The 20,404-nt window shown below is 53.5% G+C and overlaps 1 protein-coding gene across 2 annotated transcripts; it reads right to left on the bottom strand.

Moving 5' to 3' along the window:
- Positions 1 to 348: 348 nt before the first annotated feature.
- PDCD6 (programmed cell death 6) lies at positions 349 to 16,464 on the bottom strand. 2 transcript variants are annotated; one of them, XM_081230790.1, is made up of 6 exons: positions 16,301 to 16,464; positions 15,327 to 15,388; positions 8,721 to 8,765; positions 7,682 to 7,840; positions 3,952 to 4,061; positions 349 to 918 (listed from the first exon to the last, which is right to left on the bottom strand). In XM_081230790.1, exons 1-6 carry the CDS (start codon positions 16,393 to 16,395, stop codon positions 820 to 822), a joined length of 570 nt encoding a protein of 189 aa, XP_081086916.1. In that variant the 5' UTR covers positions 16,396 to 16,464; the 3' UTR covers positions 349 to 819. The 2 variants fall into 2 exon arrangements, with proteins under 2 accessions (XP_081086916.1, XP_081086917.1); XM_081230791.1 differs by having other exon boundaries at positions 7,688 to 7,840.
- Between the last annotated feature and the right edge of the window lie 3,940 nt (positions 16,465 to 20,404).

The following is a 20,404-nucleotide window of genomic DNA, read 5'->3' as shown; positions in this document are numbered from 1 at the left end:
GAGCCTAAAGCAATTCCGTGTGGGCAGGCACAGGGCCACCCTGGGACTGGCTGTGTGGGCACCACGTGGGGGGCTGACTGCATCCCTCCTTCCGCTTTCATGTGTGAAAAACCGTAATTAACAGTCGATCAGAGGGCACAGAGGTGCATCATTAGTAAGTGAAAGAAAACCCATTCCCTTCTGAATCAAATTTGGGTTTGTATTTCCAAAGAAGTTTCACGAAATGCAAACCACCTCCTGTCATAGAGGATGGATGAATCTCGGGATTTCCACAAGCAGAGCCAGCGTGCACCCCAGAAGGTGCCGGACCCCTTGGAGCTCCAGGTGAGCAGAGCTGAGACGGATGGGGACAAGGGCACATGTGCTTTATTGTTTATGCTGCATATTCAAATGAATACAATAAACCCCTTTAAAAAGTAAGGCACGTGAGCAGCCTTCTGTGCAAGTTCCGTATTATTTAAAATTCCTATTGGCTAATAAAGTATTTCTACTCTAGAACTGGAGCTATGTAGAAAAGCACATGATGAGTTTTTTGCAAGCAGAGTACCTGTAACATTATTATATCTTACGTCATGGCACAATTAAACAGCCTCAAATCAAATGTGTGTATCTAAGTAATGATATAACTACTGTTACAATCGCAAAACATTAACCAGCTTATCCACATATGTACAGTTGGGTCCCCAAGTAGTAATCATACAAAATCTGAAGGAAGAACAGTATCTAACTCATCTGTGTACCATTTCGTTACAGGTAAGAGATTTGGCGTTTTCAGTCTTTTTTTCCGTAAGTCCCGCTGGTATCTGCAGGAGACCAGTGTCATACGATGCTGAAGACCATGGAAAGATACTGCTCATATGACACCTGAATCCAGCCGTCCTGATCCGTATCGTAGCGTCTGAATATATCTGTCAACCTCTGAGGAAAAAACAACAGGTGTTTAGATCTAATACTTATCAAACAGAAGGAACCAACTGTACTGGTAAAAGGGCATTCAGGAACCCAATTTCAGAAGCATTCACGTCTCTGCCCACAGAGGGGCACAGGCGAGGTGCCCTCGACCACCCTCAAAAGCCAGGCCGGTCCACCCTGGAGATGCAGGACAGCTGTGGGTAGGCGGGTGCGCCGCCAGCCCAGCTCCACTACACACCGCGGCCCTGGGTTCTGGCGGAGCCCTCTGGCCCCAGAAGCTGGCTTCCCAAGTCCCCGGTGGTGAGCCTGGGTCCTCCCTTCCCACTCTAAGGCCGTCCTCCTGGGGGGCCTCCCTGCAGGCTCACCTCTGCTCAGGACAAAGGGAAGCCAGCGCCCACTGGGCTCCTCCTGTAGAGCCTGCCGCCCAACAGGCGAAGCCCAGCGCAGGGCCAGAAGGGCAGGATGAGCTCGTGCCAGCCCAGGACCCTGGCTGATGCCCAGCCCCCCTCCCCACTCAGGGCTCGCCCACCTCCTGCCCGACACCCCCAGCCCTGCTACAGGCACCCCCCTCCTCTCTGCTGCCCGCCCTCCTCCTGTCTGACCACACCCCCAGGGCGCCACCTCTGTCTGTTCACAAGCCTGGCCGCCCGAGAGCAGGGACGGTTAGGTAAGTGCCACCCCAAATGACAGATGCTGGGCACCCATGGCAGGCTCTGAAGAATCCTCCTGACAGAAGACAGTGCCCCAGGCTCATCGTGACCTTGGTGGTCGCCTGTCCACCTGCCCAGGGGCCGAGAGCAAGGCTGCAGCCTGGCCCGTGAGCCGTGTCCCCTGTACCTCAGTCTCCCCAGTTCCACCCCTCTCCTGTGCTGGGCAGGCTGACGGCCAACAGCATACGGGCTGACACAGGTGACAGTCCACACAGGCGTCAGCCAGGAGCTTCCTGTGTGTGAAACGCTGGCCTGACACAAACCACAGAAACCACCAGCGGCAGTAACCTCCCGCCAGGAGTCCGATGGGTGATTTCCCTTTCTTTACACTTAACTGTCTTTTCCCAAGATTTCTACAAGTTTCCATGTTGCGATTTTCAAAAAGCCTTTTTCTTTTTGGAAAGAGGCAGATGAAAGAAAATGCTTTTGAGGATTCTTCACATGTGGCCTGCAGCTTAGCCTTCCCTTCCTTTTCGATTCCCCACCTCTGTCCAGTGTTTAGGCTCCTTCTCCAAGGCTGGGAGCGAGCAGGGCCAGCAGCAGGCTTCCAGCATGGCCCAGAGGCCATGGCCAGCTGCGGGCAGCCTGCCGGCTGGCCTGTGCTCAGCTCACAGGCGAGCAGAGGCGCCGCGTGAGCTTCTCAGGGGACTCAGATCCTGCTGCTCTGGGGGCTGAAAGCTGACATGCGATGACCCTTGCTTACGCAGAGATGAGAGGAGCAGGTGGGCACTTATGGGACGTAACCTCAGCGGAAAATCCTAAGCCCACAGCAACCCAGACGCAGATCCCAGTGAGAAACGTTCACGCTACACCTGTTCCCAACGTGTGCCGACAACACTGCAAACGTGCTCCTGCCCCACCAGACCCTGAGAGGGAGCGACAGGGCGAGGCTCCCCGCTCCTCAGAGACGTGAGGCTTCAATGCTAACAGACCTGGCTCTCCAAGTCACTGAGGGGCAGGGACTGATGGGCCCAGATTCCCCGGGAAAGAAATCAGGAGAGCAGACCAGGCAGAGCAACCTCACTTACTGAACTTTCACTTTAACGGGGAAAAAACCTGAGAATGCTTTCCCAAATTCCAAATTATACTGATAACCTCATGCCTAGCACACCCCTCTGTGGATTCTAAAACCAACAAGATGTAACCTCGATTTGAATGCGAACTGCAAGGGTATCTTTCAGGGATGGGTTCTACTGAAATACTTACGGAAAACACATTCGCTTCCCATCAATGGAATTGTGACAGAATTAAGAGGGAGGGTGTCACACAGTCTTATGTGGACTTGGCCATGACTTGACAACTGCTGAATCTAAATAATGGGCACATGGGTTCATCACACTGTTGTCTCTGCTATTTTTTTTTTTTTTTTGAGATTCGTCAAAAAAAAAAGTTTTGGGGGCTTCCCTGGTGGCGCAGTGGTTGAGAATCTACCTGCCAATGCAGGGGACATGGGTTTGAGCCCTGGTCTGGGAAGATCCCACATGCCGCAGAGCAACTAGGCCCGTGAGCCATGGCCGCTGAGCCTGTGCGTCTGGAGCCTGTGCTCCGCAACGAGAGAGGCCGTGACAGTGAAAGGCCCGCGCACCGCGATGAAGAGTGGCCCCCGCTCACCACAACTAGAGAAAGCCCTCGCAGAGAAACGAAAACGCAACACAGCCAATAAATAAATTAATTTATAAAAAAAAAAAAAAGTTTTGAAAGACATGAGGGTTTATACCAATTCACTGCATTTCTAAAGCTTAAATCTATGGAACTTAGCTCCCTACCTAGAAACAGGAGCAGGGCCTGTGTGGGAACAGCCAGGGTGGGTTCGAGTGCTCCCGCCCTCCGTCCTAGGAGGGCTCCTCTGGGCGCTGGCCAGGCCGGCTCTTAGTTCTCTCCTGGGTAAGGCAGTGAGGTGGCACGAGGAACCGCAGAAGCACTGCAGGGAACCGTGAGGCGGCGGCCACTGTGCTCGCCAGCCCGGCCAGACACTGCTTCCAACACCCAAACAGGGCCCCCGTGCTCAGGGCACAGCTCCTAGCGTAGGAGCCAGCAGCGCACACGGCAGAGCCGACCCAACCCTCAGGATAAGAGACGCCAAGATACCAGGGTGTGCACGGGCAGAGCCCACCGGATCCCCTCCAAAAGGACAGCTCCCGGCGCTGCCAGGGCAGGAGGGGCCCTGCTGTCTGCACCTCCGTCGAACAGAACCACCAGCTACTCCTCCGAACAGCACGCTAACTTCTCTAAGCTCCGGAACCAGTTCCTGTGTCTGACTCCTGCTCGCCGGTTTCGTCGGCCCATCCCTTCTCGCAGTCGGCGCCTGCGGGCCCCGCGCAGCCGGTACCTGCAAGACGATGCAGCCCTGGATGAAGTCATCAAAGGCGATCTGCCCCCGTCCTTGTCTGTCGAACTTCCGAATGAGGGTGTCGTGAAACTGGTCAGAGAGCCGGTAGCCTGGCGGAGGAGAGGGGAGTCAGCACCCACGCTCCCCCCCCAGACCCCAGCCTCTCCCTCCCGAGAGATCACGGCATGGGCCCCAGGGGACGTGGGCCCCAGGGATCCCCGGCTGCAAGCGCACTGCAACACACTGAGAGCCTGGCGGCCACCGTGCAGTGCCAGCCCCACCCCGAGGAGGGACGAGACCAGCAGCCCCTTCCTGGAGGGTCCAAGTAACCCAGTCACCAGTTCACACCAACCCCAGTGCCGCGCCCCTCGCCCCGAGGGGTCTTCTGGACCGCTGTGGAGTTAGCCTCCTTAACAGCCCTTTATTGTTGAATTTTACTATGGTATTAATGGTGGAGCTGTGAATAACTGGGCTGCCCTGGGTTACTCATTGCTGGAGGAGGCTTCGCAAGCTAAGACCTCGGGCGGAGGTCGACTGACCCGCCTCAATCAGCTCCCTGACGTCAGGACACGAGGTCAGGACGGGAGGCCGTGAGGAGTAAGGCGGCCTCTCACAGACTGAAGCCCTCCAAGCGCCACCCAGGTGACCCCACCTTCAGCTTGCGGGGCGTCCTGGAAGGCCTCCAGCAGGGACGCCCCGGGGCGGCTCTAAGCCCTTCCCCTTCCGTCCCTCCTAACCTCACCACCTGTGTGACCGTGGTTTCCTTACTTATTCAGGAGACAAGATCCAGGTGCCAACATATTTTTACTGGTTTTCAGTCTCGCTGGAATCTTTGCAAGGATATGTACACCTACTGTCTGAGTGAACGCCACAGTTAATTACCTGTACAAACACTTCACCACTCTACTGAAAAAGAGTCGCACATGCAAACACGTGGCAGTACTTTCCAGAGGGGTCAGCACGCTCTATGCATCCTGTGACTTAAATCCAGGGCCCCTTGCCCTGCAGCTGAGTAGAAGACAGGACCCCGACTTAGAAAAGAGCGACAGGCGGGTGCTAGATGGGCGCCCCCTCATGCCCGGTACCGGTGCCTGTGGCCCAGAGAGACAGAGGCCCGGCTGGTGAGGGTGAGCTTGGGACACGGTGACAGGGCAGTGCCCGCCCAAGCCATCGCTGTGCAATGGTTTCCTGCCCAGGATGGGAAAGGACACAAGAGATGGTGACAAAGACAAAGCAGCAGGGAGAGCAGAGCTCCAGAAGCAGCCAGGGCTCTGCTGGCTGCCGGGACTCCTGGGCCTCTGGGCCCAAGACGTGAACCCCCCTCAGCAGACCATTTTAGGGTCAGCGAGGTAGCCCCTCACTGTGTGTCCCCCGGCCCCGCTGCTGCACTTCCAGGGCACAGATGCCCGGTGGAGGGAACAAGCCCTTCTTTCCTGGGAACCAGTAATCTCCACTGGGCATCCAGCGCCTGCTCTCAGCCCCGGGAGAAAAGCCGGACGCCAGTCAGTAACCATGGCAAAGGACAGATCCGGATCAGGGCACCACCCGTGTCTACACGGAGCCAATGGCACCAAGAAAGGGGCGGAGGCTGCTGCAGACCTGCTGGGGCCTAACTCAGCCGACCCGGCTGTAAACACACCGCTGACGCGGTCAGGGGAGCCAAAGGCTCGGGCTCCAGGGATGAAGTCACAGGGTGCCGGCTTGGACTCCTCAGTGTGAAAAGGGGGGCGGAGCGAATGCAGCAGGAAGATGGAAAGTGGTTGAAAGCGAGCAAGGAGGAAGTGAAGGTTCACTACACTCTTGTGAAATTCCTGATGAAAACCACACTGGCCTTGAGCTGCCAGGGGCTGCGTGCGGGACGGGGTCGTTTGCTGGGAATGGGGCTGTCAGAGCCCCCCCACCAGCAGAGTGTGAGGCCCAGGCCTCATGCACCTTCTTATTTCCAGGTCTCTGCACCTGGCATGTAGCACACACTAGGAATAAGAGCCTAAGAAAGGAACGGGTGGACCATCAAATCCAGCGGGCGCGCTGCTCAGTCACACAGCCCCGCCAGGGCAGGCCTGAGACCCTGTGTGGCACTAACACAGGTCAGAGGACACCTTAGGGCTTGACCTCCCCCTGCACCCCCGACTCCCTCACGCATCTGCTGAGCTACAACACAGCCCCCAGCTTGGCTGACACATGCTTGTTCTTAGGAGTGAAATCAAAACAGGAAATTTCACTCATGGGGCACATTTCCTAACCGTTACTAACATGTAACCTGTGAAAGGGTGGCAATGCTCCTTGTGTGGAAGAGGAGGCTCCAGAGAAGGCCCTAGGAAACGGCGGACCAATCATAGGCAGAAACTTTTGGGAATAGCTGAAAAAATGCTGCAACCGGATATTTACTTTTTCCAGGAAAAGCTGGAAGTCAGGAAGGATCTCGGCTGTGCCCAGCTCGACGGGGCCTGTGGGCTCGTGACCCTGAGGGACCACCGCTGACCTACCACAGCCACAAACGTCCCAGGTCTGACCGGGGCTTGTGGACCTCAGCGTCTCCAACGTGAGCTCCCAGGACGTGATGGTCCCTGGCACTAAGTCAAAAGAGGGCTCCGGGGCCTGACAACGTTAGAAACGCTGTGCTCGGTGACACTTGAGGTGTGTCAAAGACACCTGAGGTGTGACACCTGAGGTGTGTGGAAGTTAACTCACAGGGTCCAGGTTCCAGCCGGCCAGGCCTCCAGCTCCCTCCTGCCCGGACTGCTCTGCGGGGGCCACCTCCCTCCCAGCCCCCCACCTAAGGCACAGCAAGGTCAGCTGCATTCCAAGTTTCAATTCAGAGAACCTGAGGTCAATGTCCCGCCCAAAGCCTGACCCACGCGTGGCAGGCTCACAACACAAACTTCCTGTGGGGTCCCAGAGCCTCTAAAGCAAGAAGGAGACACCGGAGAGGAAAGCCATAAAGGACACGCCCAGAGAAAGAGAGGGGGAGGGGAGAAGCACATTAATAACCACAAGAACCAGAATGTACTTTATACTATTAAACCCTGAACTAGTCGGAATAAAGTGCATTGTAACCTGAGAGAAGGGCCCTGCGAACAGAGGGCCCAGCGAATGTCAAACCAACCAGAACCTTGGTGTAACGACTACAGCCTTCCCTCCATAAATAACAAATCCCAAGTTCCCCTCAGGCCCACATGGGCGCTGGACCAGAAGGCCCGCTGGCGCGCTCTGGAAGGCACCACGTGAACACTGCTCACAGCACGGCACACACTCAGGCTGGCACACGTGTGGCACACGTGCTGACATGCACTTGAGAATGGGAGCTTCCACACTCAGGCCTACGCTCCGCGCAACTCACGGGCTCATCCCCTGTGGGCATTTTACCTTCTTTCTGTGTATTTTCACGTCAGGAAATATAAATAGCCCTACACTGTTTTATTTTGACTTGTTCACTTTAAATTGTTTCAAAAGCCACATTCTCAATGTGCCTGTGACATCACTCCACTTCACAAAAGACAAACTACTGCATAGCCCTTATCTCATTTTGGATGAAAAACCATATAGAAGCCTCCAAGTCAAATATAAGCCTTCACGATATAAGCAACATGAAAATATAAAACCGTGTGATGTAAACAAAAATTTCACACAGACTGCTTTAAAAATCATTAAGTTAAACAAGGTAACAAGATAAACTTTATGGCCCTGGCTCCAAAATGAAACAGCTACGCAGTTAAGACAAGTGTTTTACCAAAACCTGAGAGGGCTTGCTTGAGCTCGTTCTTGTCGATCATGCCCGAGTTGTCCCTGTCGTAGGTGCGGAAGACGTTCTGCCAGTCCGTGATGTACTTCCAGACGCCAGTGAACTCGCTGAAGTTCACGCCGGCCTTGTTCTCTCTGTCAAACATGGCTGAGACGGAAGGGCATGAATCAGCAAGAACCTAGAGCAGAGGCACGCCCACACCCCCGGCGGGCCTGGCTCCTCCGGGACCCAGCCTGGTGTTCGGCCAGCAGGTCCCCAGGTGCTGGCGGTGACCCTGCCACAGCCCTAAATCGTGCTAGGTGGGCATGAGGCGTGCGAGCCAAACACCCTGGTGGAGCCACAATAAAAACGCTTTACACTGAAGGAGGTTCCTCAAAAGCATGACGGTGGCAGGGCGCACCCGTGCTCAGGAGGGAACCGGAGCCGCAGTGCAGAGCCGTCGAGGGGCCCACCCCAACCCTCCCAGCTCCGGGTCCCATTCCTGGAGCTGCCCCCTGTCCCCCAGCGGACCCGAGTCCCGAGTGGGGGCTCAGAAGAGTCCTCGGGTGAGGGAGGCCTCTACTCTGATGAGAACAAGACTATTGGCTTTAGATTCCTTTTTTAGTAAGGCCTGCCTTTCACAGAAAAAAAATCAGCCTAATTCCAGGTCCAAATAAGAAAGAACTTATAACTACATTTACATACAACTGCAGGCACAATGGATAAAAACTGAGTCTGAAACACTGCTACAGAGAAAGTAATACACCATTTGGTCTCTTTTCAGGTCATCTGAGTGTTCCTGGTTTGGCCACAAGCACATTCCACTACAGAGACATTTCACATGAGAACTCACACACCTCCTCTAGTCAACAGGCATGCAAGATGTGACTGTGTGTGAAACGTAAGTGTGAGACCATTAGACTGAGAAAGAAAGGACGGGTTGGCCAGTCAAGTCAAAGTAAAGACTCCGGGAGGGGCCAGGGCGGGTGGCAGCTCCGGAAGAGAAATCAGCTCAGAAGCACAGGCAGGATGCGTTGCCCCTACTTACATATGATTGACCGGACAGTCACTGGATTAAACGGAGTCCAGGTGCCTGAAACAAATAGCAGAAATTAAGAAAGAAGAAACTCTGGGTCCCCAGTTATAACCCCAGAAGCCAGAGAAAATAAGTAATTAGCTTTCAACATCAAGACCCTAGAGCCACGGTTCTCCGCAGGGGACGCCGCCCCCAGGACGATGGGTCAGTAAGGTCCCATCCACACTGCCCAGGGAATCGCTCAGGTCCAGCCAGACATTCAAAGCTGCTCAGGAAGACCCGCACCTGGAAGCTCACCCTTGTTCACTTTATAACCAAGAGATGCTATTTTAATACTCACTGAACTTCCCGGGGCCACAGCACCAGGTAAGCTGAGAAGATGGCACTCAGCTGTGCTAAGAACATCACCAGCTACCACTTCAGAAAATCCCACCCCAAGGGCACCACCGCTCCCAGGACCGGGGCAGCCGCACACATCGTGCAGCGACCCTGCTGGAAAGCACACCATGAGACCACGCTTTACATTTTTCTCCTAAAGTGACAGTCTGGGCAGCATACTATTTTCTCTGAAATTGTGAAAAGGCAGGACACACTGTTCCACAGTTCACTTCAGAGCAGTAATGGGGATGTTACCGAATACCTATTATAAAGGAGCCTGTTGGCACTGATGGATTTGGCGATTGAGAACCATGTATCCACTGTGATGACAGAATGCTCACCAGGTACCTTTACGCCCAAGGATCTGTCTTCAGGGTGGTTTGCACCTTTACCAATTTTTATACTCACCAGAAACAACGTAAAAACATTTTTATGGGGCGGGAGAGCAGCGTCTCTCCCCATCCCCCCATTTTTCCCTCTCTACGGACGGTTTCAGCTCTGGGTGGCAGAGTTCCATCCCCTGGCCACACACGAGGGCAGCACCCTTCCTGCCTGGCCGCGACCACTGGGCTCCGAGCACGTCCCCGACCTGGCCCACACGCGCTTCTCCCGACGCCCAGCACGGCCCCCCAAACACACGCACACCTTCACCTCAGCCCCTGCCTCTCCTTACGCCTCTGTTTATACGCGGCTTTCTCAGAGGATCCCTCCTGAGCGCCCCGCACCCAGGCCCCTCGGTCACTGCATCTGCTCCCCCGGCACCCTGAGCCTGGCCCGCAGCGGGGACCCCTGGGCACTGGGTGCGCATCTCTGCAGACTTTACAGGTGTTTGGGGGAGGGCAGGCAGGAGGATGTATATAAAGGTGTTAGAAAAGGTCAGCATCGTCGAAAACCAGTGTACAAAGAAACTGTGCTACAGAGAAGCCAAGAGAGAGAGGAGGACTCCATGCACAGAAGAGTGTTGCTTCTTCACCATTCCTGACTTTCTAGCTGCTCACGCCCTGGCTGGTGTTTCCACAGGAGATAACCCACCAGGACCAGGAGCCCGAGAAGCCAAACGCAGCCACTGGACTCCTTCCCACCTTCCCTCCACCTCTGACGCAGGTTGTGACCTGAGAGTCAACAATCTTCCCACTGAACGGCCTGCGCCCACTGCCCATCCCGGCTGTGAGCGGGGCTGCGTCCCTGGCCACGCTGGCAACTGACTCGGCCGAACGCGTTTTCAACAGAAGTGACACAAGTAGAACAGTCAAATGATGATGCAAACACAGGCACTTTTCGTGGTGAGGGCCAGGCGGAGGGAGGTGTGGACCAGAGGAACTGGCAGCCGAGCTGGAGGGCCGTGAGGCTCAGCAGAGCGGCAGGTCGCCCTGGGCTGAGTCAGGGGTGGAGAGGAGACCCGCAGGCTGTCCAGCTTGGGAGGCGGAGACAGGCTCCTGGTGCCTCCCCCGGCCCATGCTTGTTACCCAAACAGGGCCTGACTCTCCACGGAAACCGAGGGGTAATCACAACAGCCAACAGTTAATTGACTGTTTAGCTCATGCCGAGCCCTGTGGCCTGGTTCTCAGACTAAACATCAAAGCTTCACAGCCCCTAGCGAGGGCAACATTTAGTATTCCAGTTATACTAAGTGTTAAACCCACTGGAGCGTCAGCCTGAAAATCTGCAGTTTTCTGTAAGAAAATGCACTGCAATGTGGAGAAGCATGTCTAACAGAGCCTACTGGAAACACAGGATACACTGAGCGCCAGTGACCCTCACCCGGATTTTCTGGGCCAGCCCCAATTTCAAACATTCCCAGTAAACAACATGTCTAGGAATGTCACGACCACCAGCTTGCAAAAGATTTCCTGTCAGGAAATACAATATATGCTCCCTGTTCCTGTAAGTCTTGCCTCAATTTCATCTGAAAAGACCAAAGAAAACAGAAACATACACAGTACTTTCCATGTAAACTGAGTACACATAACTTTTTTCACCCATAATTTGGGTACCAGTGGGTCACAGCTCCATTGAGGGGGTGGGTCAACACCAGGACACTTAGCATTTTCCCCTGTAACTCTCAAGCACACAGATGATTTAAAGAATTTATATCTGATCCCTTCTCAAATGAGAAAAAAACCCAGCTCTGCTCTGTGATAGTATATTCTGTCTTTTTGCTCTCCAGAGAGTTTTCTTTCTTAAAATTGCATCCTGTTATCACAAACTTGGACTTCAGTGAGAAATAACGGGCTGAGTCGTCACGGCACCCAGCAAATGCACTGAGATACCTGCTTACCTGGAATCTTCGGGGGAAAAAACGGACTTTTTTTTACAGCACCACTGGCGATCTCCTTCCACTTTACTGTATCAGATCTGGGACTCCCAGCCCTTCTGGGCATTTCTTCCCGCAGGCGAAGCCAAGTAGGAAGGGGTGAGAGTGGTTCTACGGGCTCGCACGGAATCGGTCAGGACACTGGTGCCTCTTCAGGGTCACGAACTCTGTATCCCACCAGTCGCCTTCAACTACGGCCTCAAAGAGCCACGACTGGAAATACGGTCTTTCTAAAGGCAATCTGAACACCAGCAATAGCCATAACAACACCTACAGCCTTTGATCTGATAAATGCCACTTCTAGAAACTTGTTCTATGAAATCACTACAGTATTTACATTGAAGAAAATGAGAAACAACCTAAGTGTCTCACAGTGAAACTCTGTACACTCAGTTCTGATAGATGAGTGATGTCTCCGGTTCTGTACCAGACGATGTGGGACCTGGTGGACATGGGCTGGGCCCGAGGGGGAGGGGCTAAGCCTCCAGTTGTCCCAGAGTGTGATCTGCCCAAGGCCGAGGCCTTGGAATAAAGCCAACCCTGTCTTCCTCTGCTTCCACCTGAACCTTCTGCTGCACAAGTTTCTGGGAGGAGCAGATACAACAGGCTGTGTTGGGGGCCTCCAAGACCACCCCCAGGCTTGATGACTCGCTAAGACTCACAAAACTCAGTCAGTTTATTACAGCAAGAGACACAGAGTAAAATCAGCAGAGGGAAAAGGCATGGGGAAAAATCTAGGGGGACCAGGCACCCGCTTCCCGGGGAGTTGCACAGGGCGCCCCTAATCCTCCACCGGAAGCTGAGACCACACTCGCATGTGTTGTCAACCAGGGAAGCTCCAGGCACCGGGGGAGCACGTGCCTGCCGCAGCCGCAGTGTGGGCGTGAGCCGCCCAGGCAAAGGGGCAGCAAGTTCCAGGAGGCGGCCAGCAGCCACACAGGCAGGCCCTCCTTGGGGACGTGCAGGCTCTGAGCACAGCAGGTGCCGGGTGAAGAAGGTAAACCCCAGACCCTCCGCTGCCTCATAAGCCGGGCCTCTGACAGAGTGGCAGTGAGGTGACCTGATGGTCGGTCGCCAGGGAACTGTCGGCCTACGTGGTCTGGTCTCTCTCACTACTAGTCAATATGGGATCTCCAGAAGAGCTGAAATCTGTTTTGCTAAAAATACCTCTAAAAGAATATATGACTTACTATTATTTAAAGTCCAGCTGAAAAATGCCTCCTCAAAACACATCAATATGTCATGTCAACGTAAACCTACAGAAGCACAAAAAAAGAGGCTTGAGCAACATTAATTTCCTCTAATTCCAAGGAACAATGCGAAAGTAAATATTAAAAAAGTACCTAACTGAAGACAGTTTGTGACATGTTATTTCAAACAGAAGGCAAGACAGTCCTGTCTCTATTCACACCTCTTAACTGAGCAGTCATTCTCAGACGCGCTCCCGGGGAAACAAGTTGCATAAAGGACTCAGTGTACATACAGGGCCCACGAGTACTCCTTCAGGGCGGTTTCAGCTGGATTTTAACAGAGTGCATCAGAGGCACAGATCTCACCACAGAGACAAACCGTGCTACTTTGAACCTCTAGTTTTCCCACCAGTAATAAGCTAATTAAACTGATTTCCTGAAATAGCTTAATATTCTAGTCCTAATATGAAAAAAGAAGCCCAATCCTGGGGGAGAAATCAAAAGTCAAAATAACTCCAATCATATCAGCTATGGGAATTCGAGGACAGTGAAGAGAACTGACTTGTGCCCATCCTTGGTGACAGAGGTGACACAGTACAACTGCAAACAAGAGGCCAGCTCGACCAGCTTCCTCCAAAAGCTGGTGCCCGGTAGCCAGAGACTGCTGCCAAACGACTCCAGAGGAGCCAGGAGAAGGCAGAGTGCAGCATCCAAGAAAGGAAGGTGCCGCGGTGCCTCGAGGAAAGGCAGGTATCCTGGGTGGGAGGAGCAGCGCCCGGCAAGCGGTGGGCACCACGGGGCACCTACGCCTCCGGAGGCGCCAACGGGAGGACACAGGTGGGGCAGCACAGGGTGGGTGAGAGCCTAGCTGTGCAGGCACACACCCGGATTCTGGTCCTGCTCTCAGCCTGAGAGCTCACCGTGCATTCTGAGGCTGTGGAAGGACGAGAGATCTGTACCCATTCATAACCTGCCTTCCTGCAGAAAGGGCCTAAGGGAATGTACAAGATATTCACGGCACAGCAAAAGAAAGCAAACTCTGGTCATGTTGGATGGGAGGAGAAAAGCATACGAAAGTTAGGGGTCTCAGACTACCAGTAAAATTCACCTCTTTAAAATTCTAAGCTCATGGGACTGGAGAGCCAGAAATTTAATTTAAAATTTTTAGCAGCTAATTTGAAGAGAAAATGTGACTGGTTACAAGATTCAGGTTAAGACAAACAAAACAAGACAGAACAGCCATCACAGCTGCTCCACACAAGAAGCACCACAGCCCTGGGGAGGAGTGAGGTGGCCACGTGGCGGGAATGGGGGCTGCCACGCCCGTCCCGCGTAGGGCTGGGCTACCACCCGCTTCATGGGGCAAGTCCTTACGTCGCCCCAACAGAAGCTGAGGGAATCCCTCAGGGCAAATCAAGAGAAGTGACTCTACAGGGCCGCTGTGAGACGGTCCTGATACACACTTTTCAGTGAGCTTAAACCAGGTATCGATTTCAAAGCATCTTTGGAATGGTGGGCTGAACAGCCTGTGGGCAATTCTGTCAAAATTCTCTCTCCAGCAGGCTCCTGATTCAAGATTATGTTCTGACAGGGCAAAGAACCATCTGCTTTAACAACCAGATGAACTGGAAGCAGTACTGACTCCCTCTAGGGAAAATATTACCTGTGTTAACCTGTAAACACCAATCCACCAGCAGTAAAAAAGGGAACATCGTGGTGTGCGCCACGCGCAGGGCTGTGAGGCCACGTCCGCCTGCTACACTGCCAGCTGCCCCCACTAGGCAAGGTGAGCCTTACAACATCTTCGTTACCTCTTTTTTTTTTTTTTTTTTTTGCAGTACGCGGGCCTCTCACTGTTGTGGCCTCTCCCGTTGCGGAGTACAGGCTCCGGACGCGCAGGCTCACGGGCCCAGCCACTCCGCCGCATGTGGGATCCTCCCGGATCGGGGCACGAACCCGTGTCCCCTGCATCGGCAGGCGGACTCTCAACCACTGCGCCACCGGGGAAGCCCTTCGTTACCTCTTAAAGTCAACCCCCTTCGGGCTTAAATGGCACACCTCTGGACGGCACCACAAATGTAAGAATCAGAAAAGACAATGGCAAGTGAGGGGTTGAAAAAAGGGCCGCACAGCCAGGTATTTATGGAATGAAGGTCTCCAGCAGTACCTCCACGCATCAGTCATGCTGAAGCCAGCAACAAGGCGACTCCACGGTGAGCTCCCAGCACCAGCACCAAGAGCTGTAACCCCCTCTCACCCATGTCTGAATGACTAGCATCCCCCACTGAGAAGCCCACCTCCCCGCGATCCAGCTGTCAGAGCCTCCAGTATCCTCAGTCGCTTCCCTATCGGTGTCTCTGGGGCCTTGATGCCCCTCTCCAGAGGAGTCACAAGACGCAGTCACCTGCGAAATTCAACAGCCCTCGACAAACCTGAAGGATGTCTGCTGTACAAAGCCAGGCTCCCTGCGCTCCTGAAGCCGACACCCCAGGCTCCATTTCTCAGGCTTTCCCCGTGTCCTCCATGCAGCTGCCCCACCAGCTCGGCAAGGACTCAGAGCGGCACCGACACAACAACCAGGAAACCACCCGACAAAACAAGCCAGAAGCTCCTCCACCACGAGCCAGAGATGATAACTAAGGCTTAATGATTTGGAAAATAATTTAAGAAGAGAGTTATTTACTACGGGTGGTCAGACTTGCAGTTGACAAGTCCAGATGGCAAGGTGCCACTCACCGTTGGACAGCGCCTGTTGGAGCTCGTTGTCAGATATCACACCGCTCCTGTCTTTGTCAACCCTACAAAATTAAGATCAGTTAAGTTAGTGATTCAAAGTGCAGGAAAAGCAAAAGAGGGCAAAAACAAAGGTTTGACTCTGCAGTCAACCCTAAATTAACTCTGGCTCTTCCTTCCCTGGGCCCTTCCCTTTGGCTGCTCGTCCTCTCAGTCCCATGACCCGCTGGGGAACAAGGAAGCCTGCCTCCTTCGCTGTCCAGGCACGCTCCCTGCCGAAACCCAAGCTGCTTCTCCACTTTCTCAGGTCTCCCTCCCTCGGCCTGGATGAATTCCACCTGCACCAGGTTTTCTCCTTTTCACAAGCAGGAAAAGATTCTCTCAGATAACTAAGTCATTCCCTGATCATGAGTCACTCCACTTTGGGTCATTCGTTCGCTGGAAGGTCGACCAGGGACGGAAGGCACTGCGGTGATGGTCACCTGCCCAACAGCCGCGGCCCGGCTTCTTTCCTGGTTGCTGGCATTTCAGCAGCCGGGGAAGAGTCTGCGTTTCTGCTCCCCTAAACAAGCATCCCTGGGAGACCCTCCGCCCCGGAGCAACTTCAGGCACCGTCTGTGAGGGGAGAGGGATGGAAGCCAAGCCCCAGGGCGAGCGGGTTGCGACCCCCGGCTGGCGGCTCTGCACCTTGGGAGGGGCCTGGGGACGGCGGGAGACAAGGCGGGGGGCGGAGAGAAGGCCAAGGGTGGGGAGGGACGGAGCAGGGGCCGGCGTGGGAGAGGCCGAGGGGGACTAGGAAGGGGGCCGGACAGGGCGCCAAGGATGGAGGGTGGGGGGACGGAGCAAGGGACAGGGGCCTGGGGGCACCAGGAAGGAGGCCGGACTGGAGGCCGGAGTCACGGGGCGGGGGAAGGCCCGGGGCTGAGACCAAGAAGAACGCAGTGGAGGCCCGCAAGCGCCTGCGCGGCCGGCCGCACCTCTGGAAGACGTTCCACAGGAAGCTCTGGTCCGGTAGCGCGGCGCCCGCGGAAGGGCCAGCCCCGGGGCCCGGGCGGTACGGGTAGGCGGCCATGGGCCGAGGCGCGACTGGGCTGACGGGCTCCTGGGACACTGATGGCTCCGGGCGGCTCCACTTCCGCCTACGCCTAGACCGGGGCGGGGCCCGAAGCTCACGCCACTTCCGGGGCGGTCACGGGAACGAGCGCAGCCAATCCAGTCGCGGCTCTGTTGCCGGGCGACTCCCTGCGTCCGGCCAGCGTGTCTGGGTCCCGTGGACACCGCGCAGCAGGTGGCCTAGGCCAGGCTACCGTTAGGGTCGCGGACGCGCGTTGGGAGCCGCTTCCCGCAGCGCAGAGTGGACATGAAGGGCGGAGGCGGTTCCCTCGAGCATGATCCATTCTTGCACGAAGAAGGTCATGGAAGGACTGTGATGGAGGGGAAGAACGCGCCCGACATTCTTGTTTTCTGGACTTATCGCCCGCCCCCGCTCGCGCATCTCAGCATCCCTGCGCCCCGCTTCCCAGGAGCACACGAAGCCCTCGCTCCGCCACCTGACAGCGCCCGCTGCTTCCCGGCTCGGCCTGCAGGTGCGTGGCCAAGCCCAAATGGCCCCTGCTCTCCATGGTGGGCGGCTAGCGTGTCCCTCTCGGCCAGTTGACGCCACCGCTTCCGTCTGGACACCGACTGAGCCGCAGCGCACCCCGCGCAGGGAAGCCCAGCTTTATTCAGGGCGCTCCCGCCGCCTTCCAGCCTCTCAGGATTTTGAGCTCCTGATCCAATCACGCTGACTCGTTTCATCCTCCTCCCCTACTTGGTTTGTGGAAGGGCCGAGCACCAAGGAAGCGCCTGACACTTCCTTCCTTGGACACGAATCCATTATTCAGCGCTTTGGCTCTGTATCTGACCCGCTGTTATTCTCCAGCTGTATTGTCCTCAGTCCCTTTTCTCTTCTAACCACCAGAGTATATGCTGGAGAGTTCTTTAAACTCTTCAAAGAGATTAAGATACTCTGACTTGACACTCACACAGATTATTCTTCTACAAACCTCAACAATGTGGTTTTTTTCATGACTTCATGAATTCAAGTGTTTTCTAGTTTTATCCTCATGAAGCATTCACATCACTCGTTGACTAATTCTTTCTACAATTTTCCACAGCTTTTTGATCTCTAGTTTCTGAAACCCATTTTTTTCTATCTCCCATCTCTGCCTCTTTTTTGTTCTCTAGAAAGCTACAAAATTAGTAACTATGATTTTGCGACCCAATTTATAAGTTTTCCAGTACAGAGTGTACAGGGAAACTTCAGCAAGAAACTTCTCAGCGACTCCAGCTGGCCTCGGCTTCCCTCTCCTGACAGTGTCACGGGTTCCACCAACCCTTGATGGAGTCCAGCCTCGATTGCCACAGCCAACACCATCTGTGGGGCCCAGAAGTGCTCCGTTCTGCTTTCTGTTTAGTTCCAGGGGTAGGAAATGATTCATTCAAGGGAAGAAGCATTTACTGAATCTACCCTAGTGTTTAAATATTACTATGTGTAATCCTCACACCAGCACCTCGTGGCAAGGTATCAAGGTCCACATTTTACTGATGAGAAAACTATGCTGGTCTAAGGTCAAAGAGGCGAGAAGAGATTGTAGCCCAGGTCTGTCTGTACTTTTCCTGCATCATCTCAGCGGTGGCAAGGCTGACTCTTAAAAGGGAGATTAATTTAGGAAACGAAGATTGAAACAAAAAAATCATCCCCCCTAATGTATACCCCTATATATGTACAAATGAGTCTAGGATTCATCAGAGACTGGCCTGGTGCTTTTGCAACTAGGCAGCCTCAGTCACCTCAGCCCTGATGGCTAAGAAACTGAGACTCTGAGAGGCTAGTGGGAGTGCACACATGGGCCATGGCACCTGTGCTGTGCTCTAGGGCAGGGCTTATTTAGCCTGCAGTCCTGGCCACAGACAGTTGCCATCTATTTTGGGGCGGGGGTGTTACCTGGAGTCCTGACACCACCTTACAAAGACGTACAGCAACACTGGCGACCACCTTCTGACAAGAGAAAAAGGCAGATTGTTTCCTGCCCCTGGTACTGCTGACCCAGTCATTTAAAGTATTGATGTGCATGCCACTATCTCCTCGCCTATCTTGGGATTCAATTCCCTCCTAACCAGGTCTGTTCTAAGCTTTCCATTTATATAGTGCTTCTGGGTGGAGGAGAGGAGAAATGAACTGAAAGACAACACTTCCCTAATATTGGGCCAGCCTTTCCTTTGAACTCATTTCTCTGAGCTAATTGGAAAATGCCTCTTATTATCCTTAGAATTTTTCTAAACGTTGGCTCTAAACATAGGTGCTAACACTCCTAACACTTTTCAGTCCACCCTCTTGTTCATCTGTCTTTGGCACATAGTAGGCCCTCAATAAACATGTTAAATGAATGGATGACCCAGTAGGTTATGTGCCCTTGTTCTGTCCTTTGTACACTTGTGCGCATGTGCACACACACAATCTTGTGTTATCTACCGTACCAGCTTCCCCTCGGAAGACACTTTGGCTCGTAACGTGTGTTTCTTTTCTTATTAGGACCACTCTGGGATTTGTACTGGAGACTCTTCCTTTTTCAGTCACTTTCCCCCTGACAGCCTGGCGTGGAATTCCAGGCACAGGCTGACGGAGCCCTGCTCTCCCCTTCCTTTCCAACCAATACTCTTGCCAGAATTCAGATGAAAGCGAATGACCTTCCAGTTTTGTTTTTCACTCTGGCTTCTTACTGAGTAGCTGTCAAATTTCCTGAACATAGGATGTTTAGTATAATAAACTACCAAACACCTACACTAGCGTTGGCCCATAGAACTTCCAATGAAGGAATTGTTCTTTATCAGCCAACCAAATGTGGCTACTAAGCACCTGAAATGGATCAAGGGGACTGGGGAACGGAATTTTAAATTTTTTTTTTAATTTTTTATTTATTTATGGCTGTGTTGGGTCCTCGTTTCTGCGCGAGGGCTTTCTCTAGTTGCGGCAAGTGGGGCCACTCCCCATCGCGGTGCGCGGGCCTCTCATTATCGCGGCCTCTCTTGTTGCGGAGCACAGGCTCCAGACGCGCAGGCTCAGTAATTGTGGCTCACGGGGCCAGCTGCTCCGCGGCATGTGGGATCCTCCCAGACCAGGGCTCGAACCCCTGTCCCCTGCATTGGCAGGCAGACTCCCAACCACTGCACCACCAGGGAAGCCCCGGAATTTTAAATTGTAAGTAATTTTAATGAACTTAAATGTAAACAGCCATGTTGCTATGGCTGTTGCTATGGACAGTGCAGGTCTCAATATTTTACTGTGTATCTTACCTTTCTGCTTCTTTTGATACATATTAGAAATTATCTATATCTCTCTGGGCAGTATTCTATTTTATGTTATTTTATTTTTTTAAGATTTTTTGATGTGGACCATTTTTAAAGTCTTTATTGAATTTGTTACAATGTTGCTTCTGTTTTATGTTTTGGTTTTTTGGCTGCAGGCCACGTGGGATCCTATCTCCCTGACCAGGGATCGAACCCACAACCCCTGCAATGGAAGGCGAAGTTTTAACCACTGGACCGCCAGGGAAGTCCCTCTGTTTTCTTTTAATCTTGACTCACATTTTTTTTCACTTCTCTGGTTCATCAATTCCCCTAACACACGTGGGTTCATTGAGAAACCCTGAACACACATTTTATAAAACATTTCCAGTATGAAATATTCTGCCCGGTGGTTCCATACCTAGCGGAATTCCACAGGAACTTACATTTCCACACTACCCACTCCCCAGTGGTTTTCTTAGTCTCAGAATGTTCATGAAAATAGTTTGAAGGTTTGTTTTTGGCTCAGAAGTCGCAGACATAAGGAAACCACCCCCATCCATTATTCCTTTGCAACGATCAGCCCTCCTGTTACCCTCCCTTGCTTCAGGGGTACCTGTGCTAGCTCTGAATTCCCTGTCCTAACACTTCAATGCTGCTCAAATGCCCAGGTTAACACTCCCACCTAGTTTACTAAATGCCCTGGCATCTACTTCCTCATTATACCCACTGGCTGGGATGAAGCGGTCTGAGGC

This window comes from Mesoplodon bidens (assembly GCF_964165515.1).
Source record: "Mesoplodon bidens genome assembly, chromosome: 4".
Taxonomy (NCBI): Eukaryota; Metazoa; Chordata; class Mammalia; order Artiodactyla; family Ziphiidae; genus Mesoplodon; species Mesoplodon bidens.
This window is presented reverse-complemented; position numbering and strand designations above follow the sequence as displayed.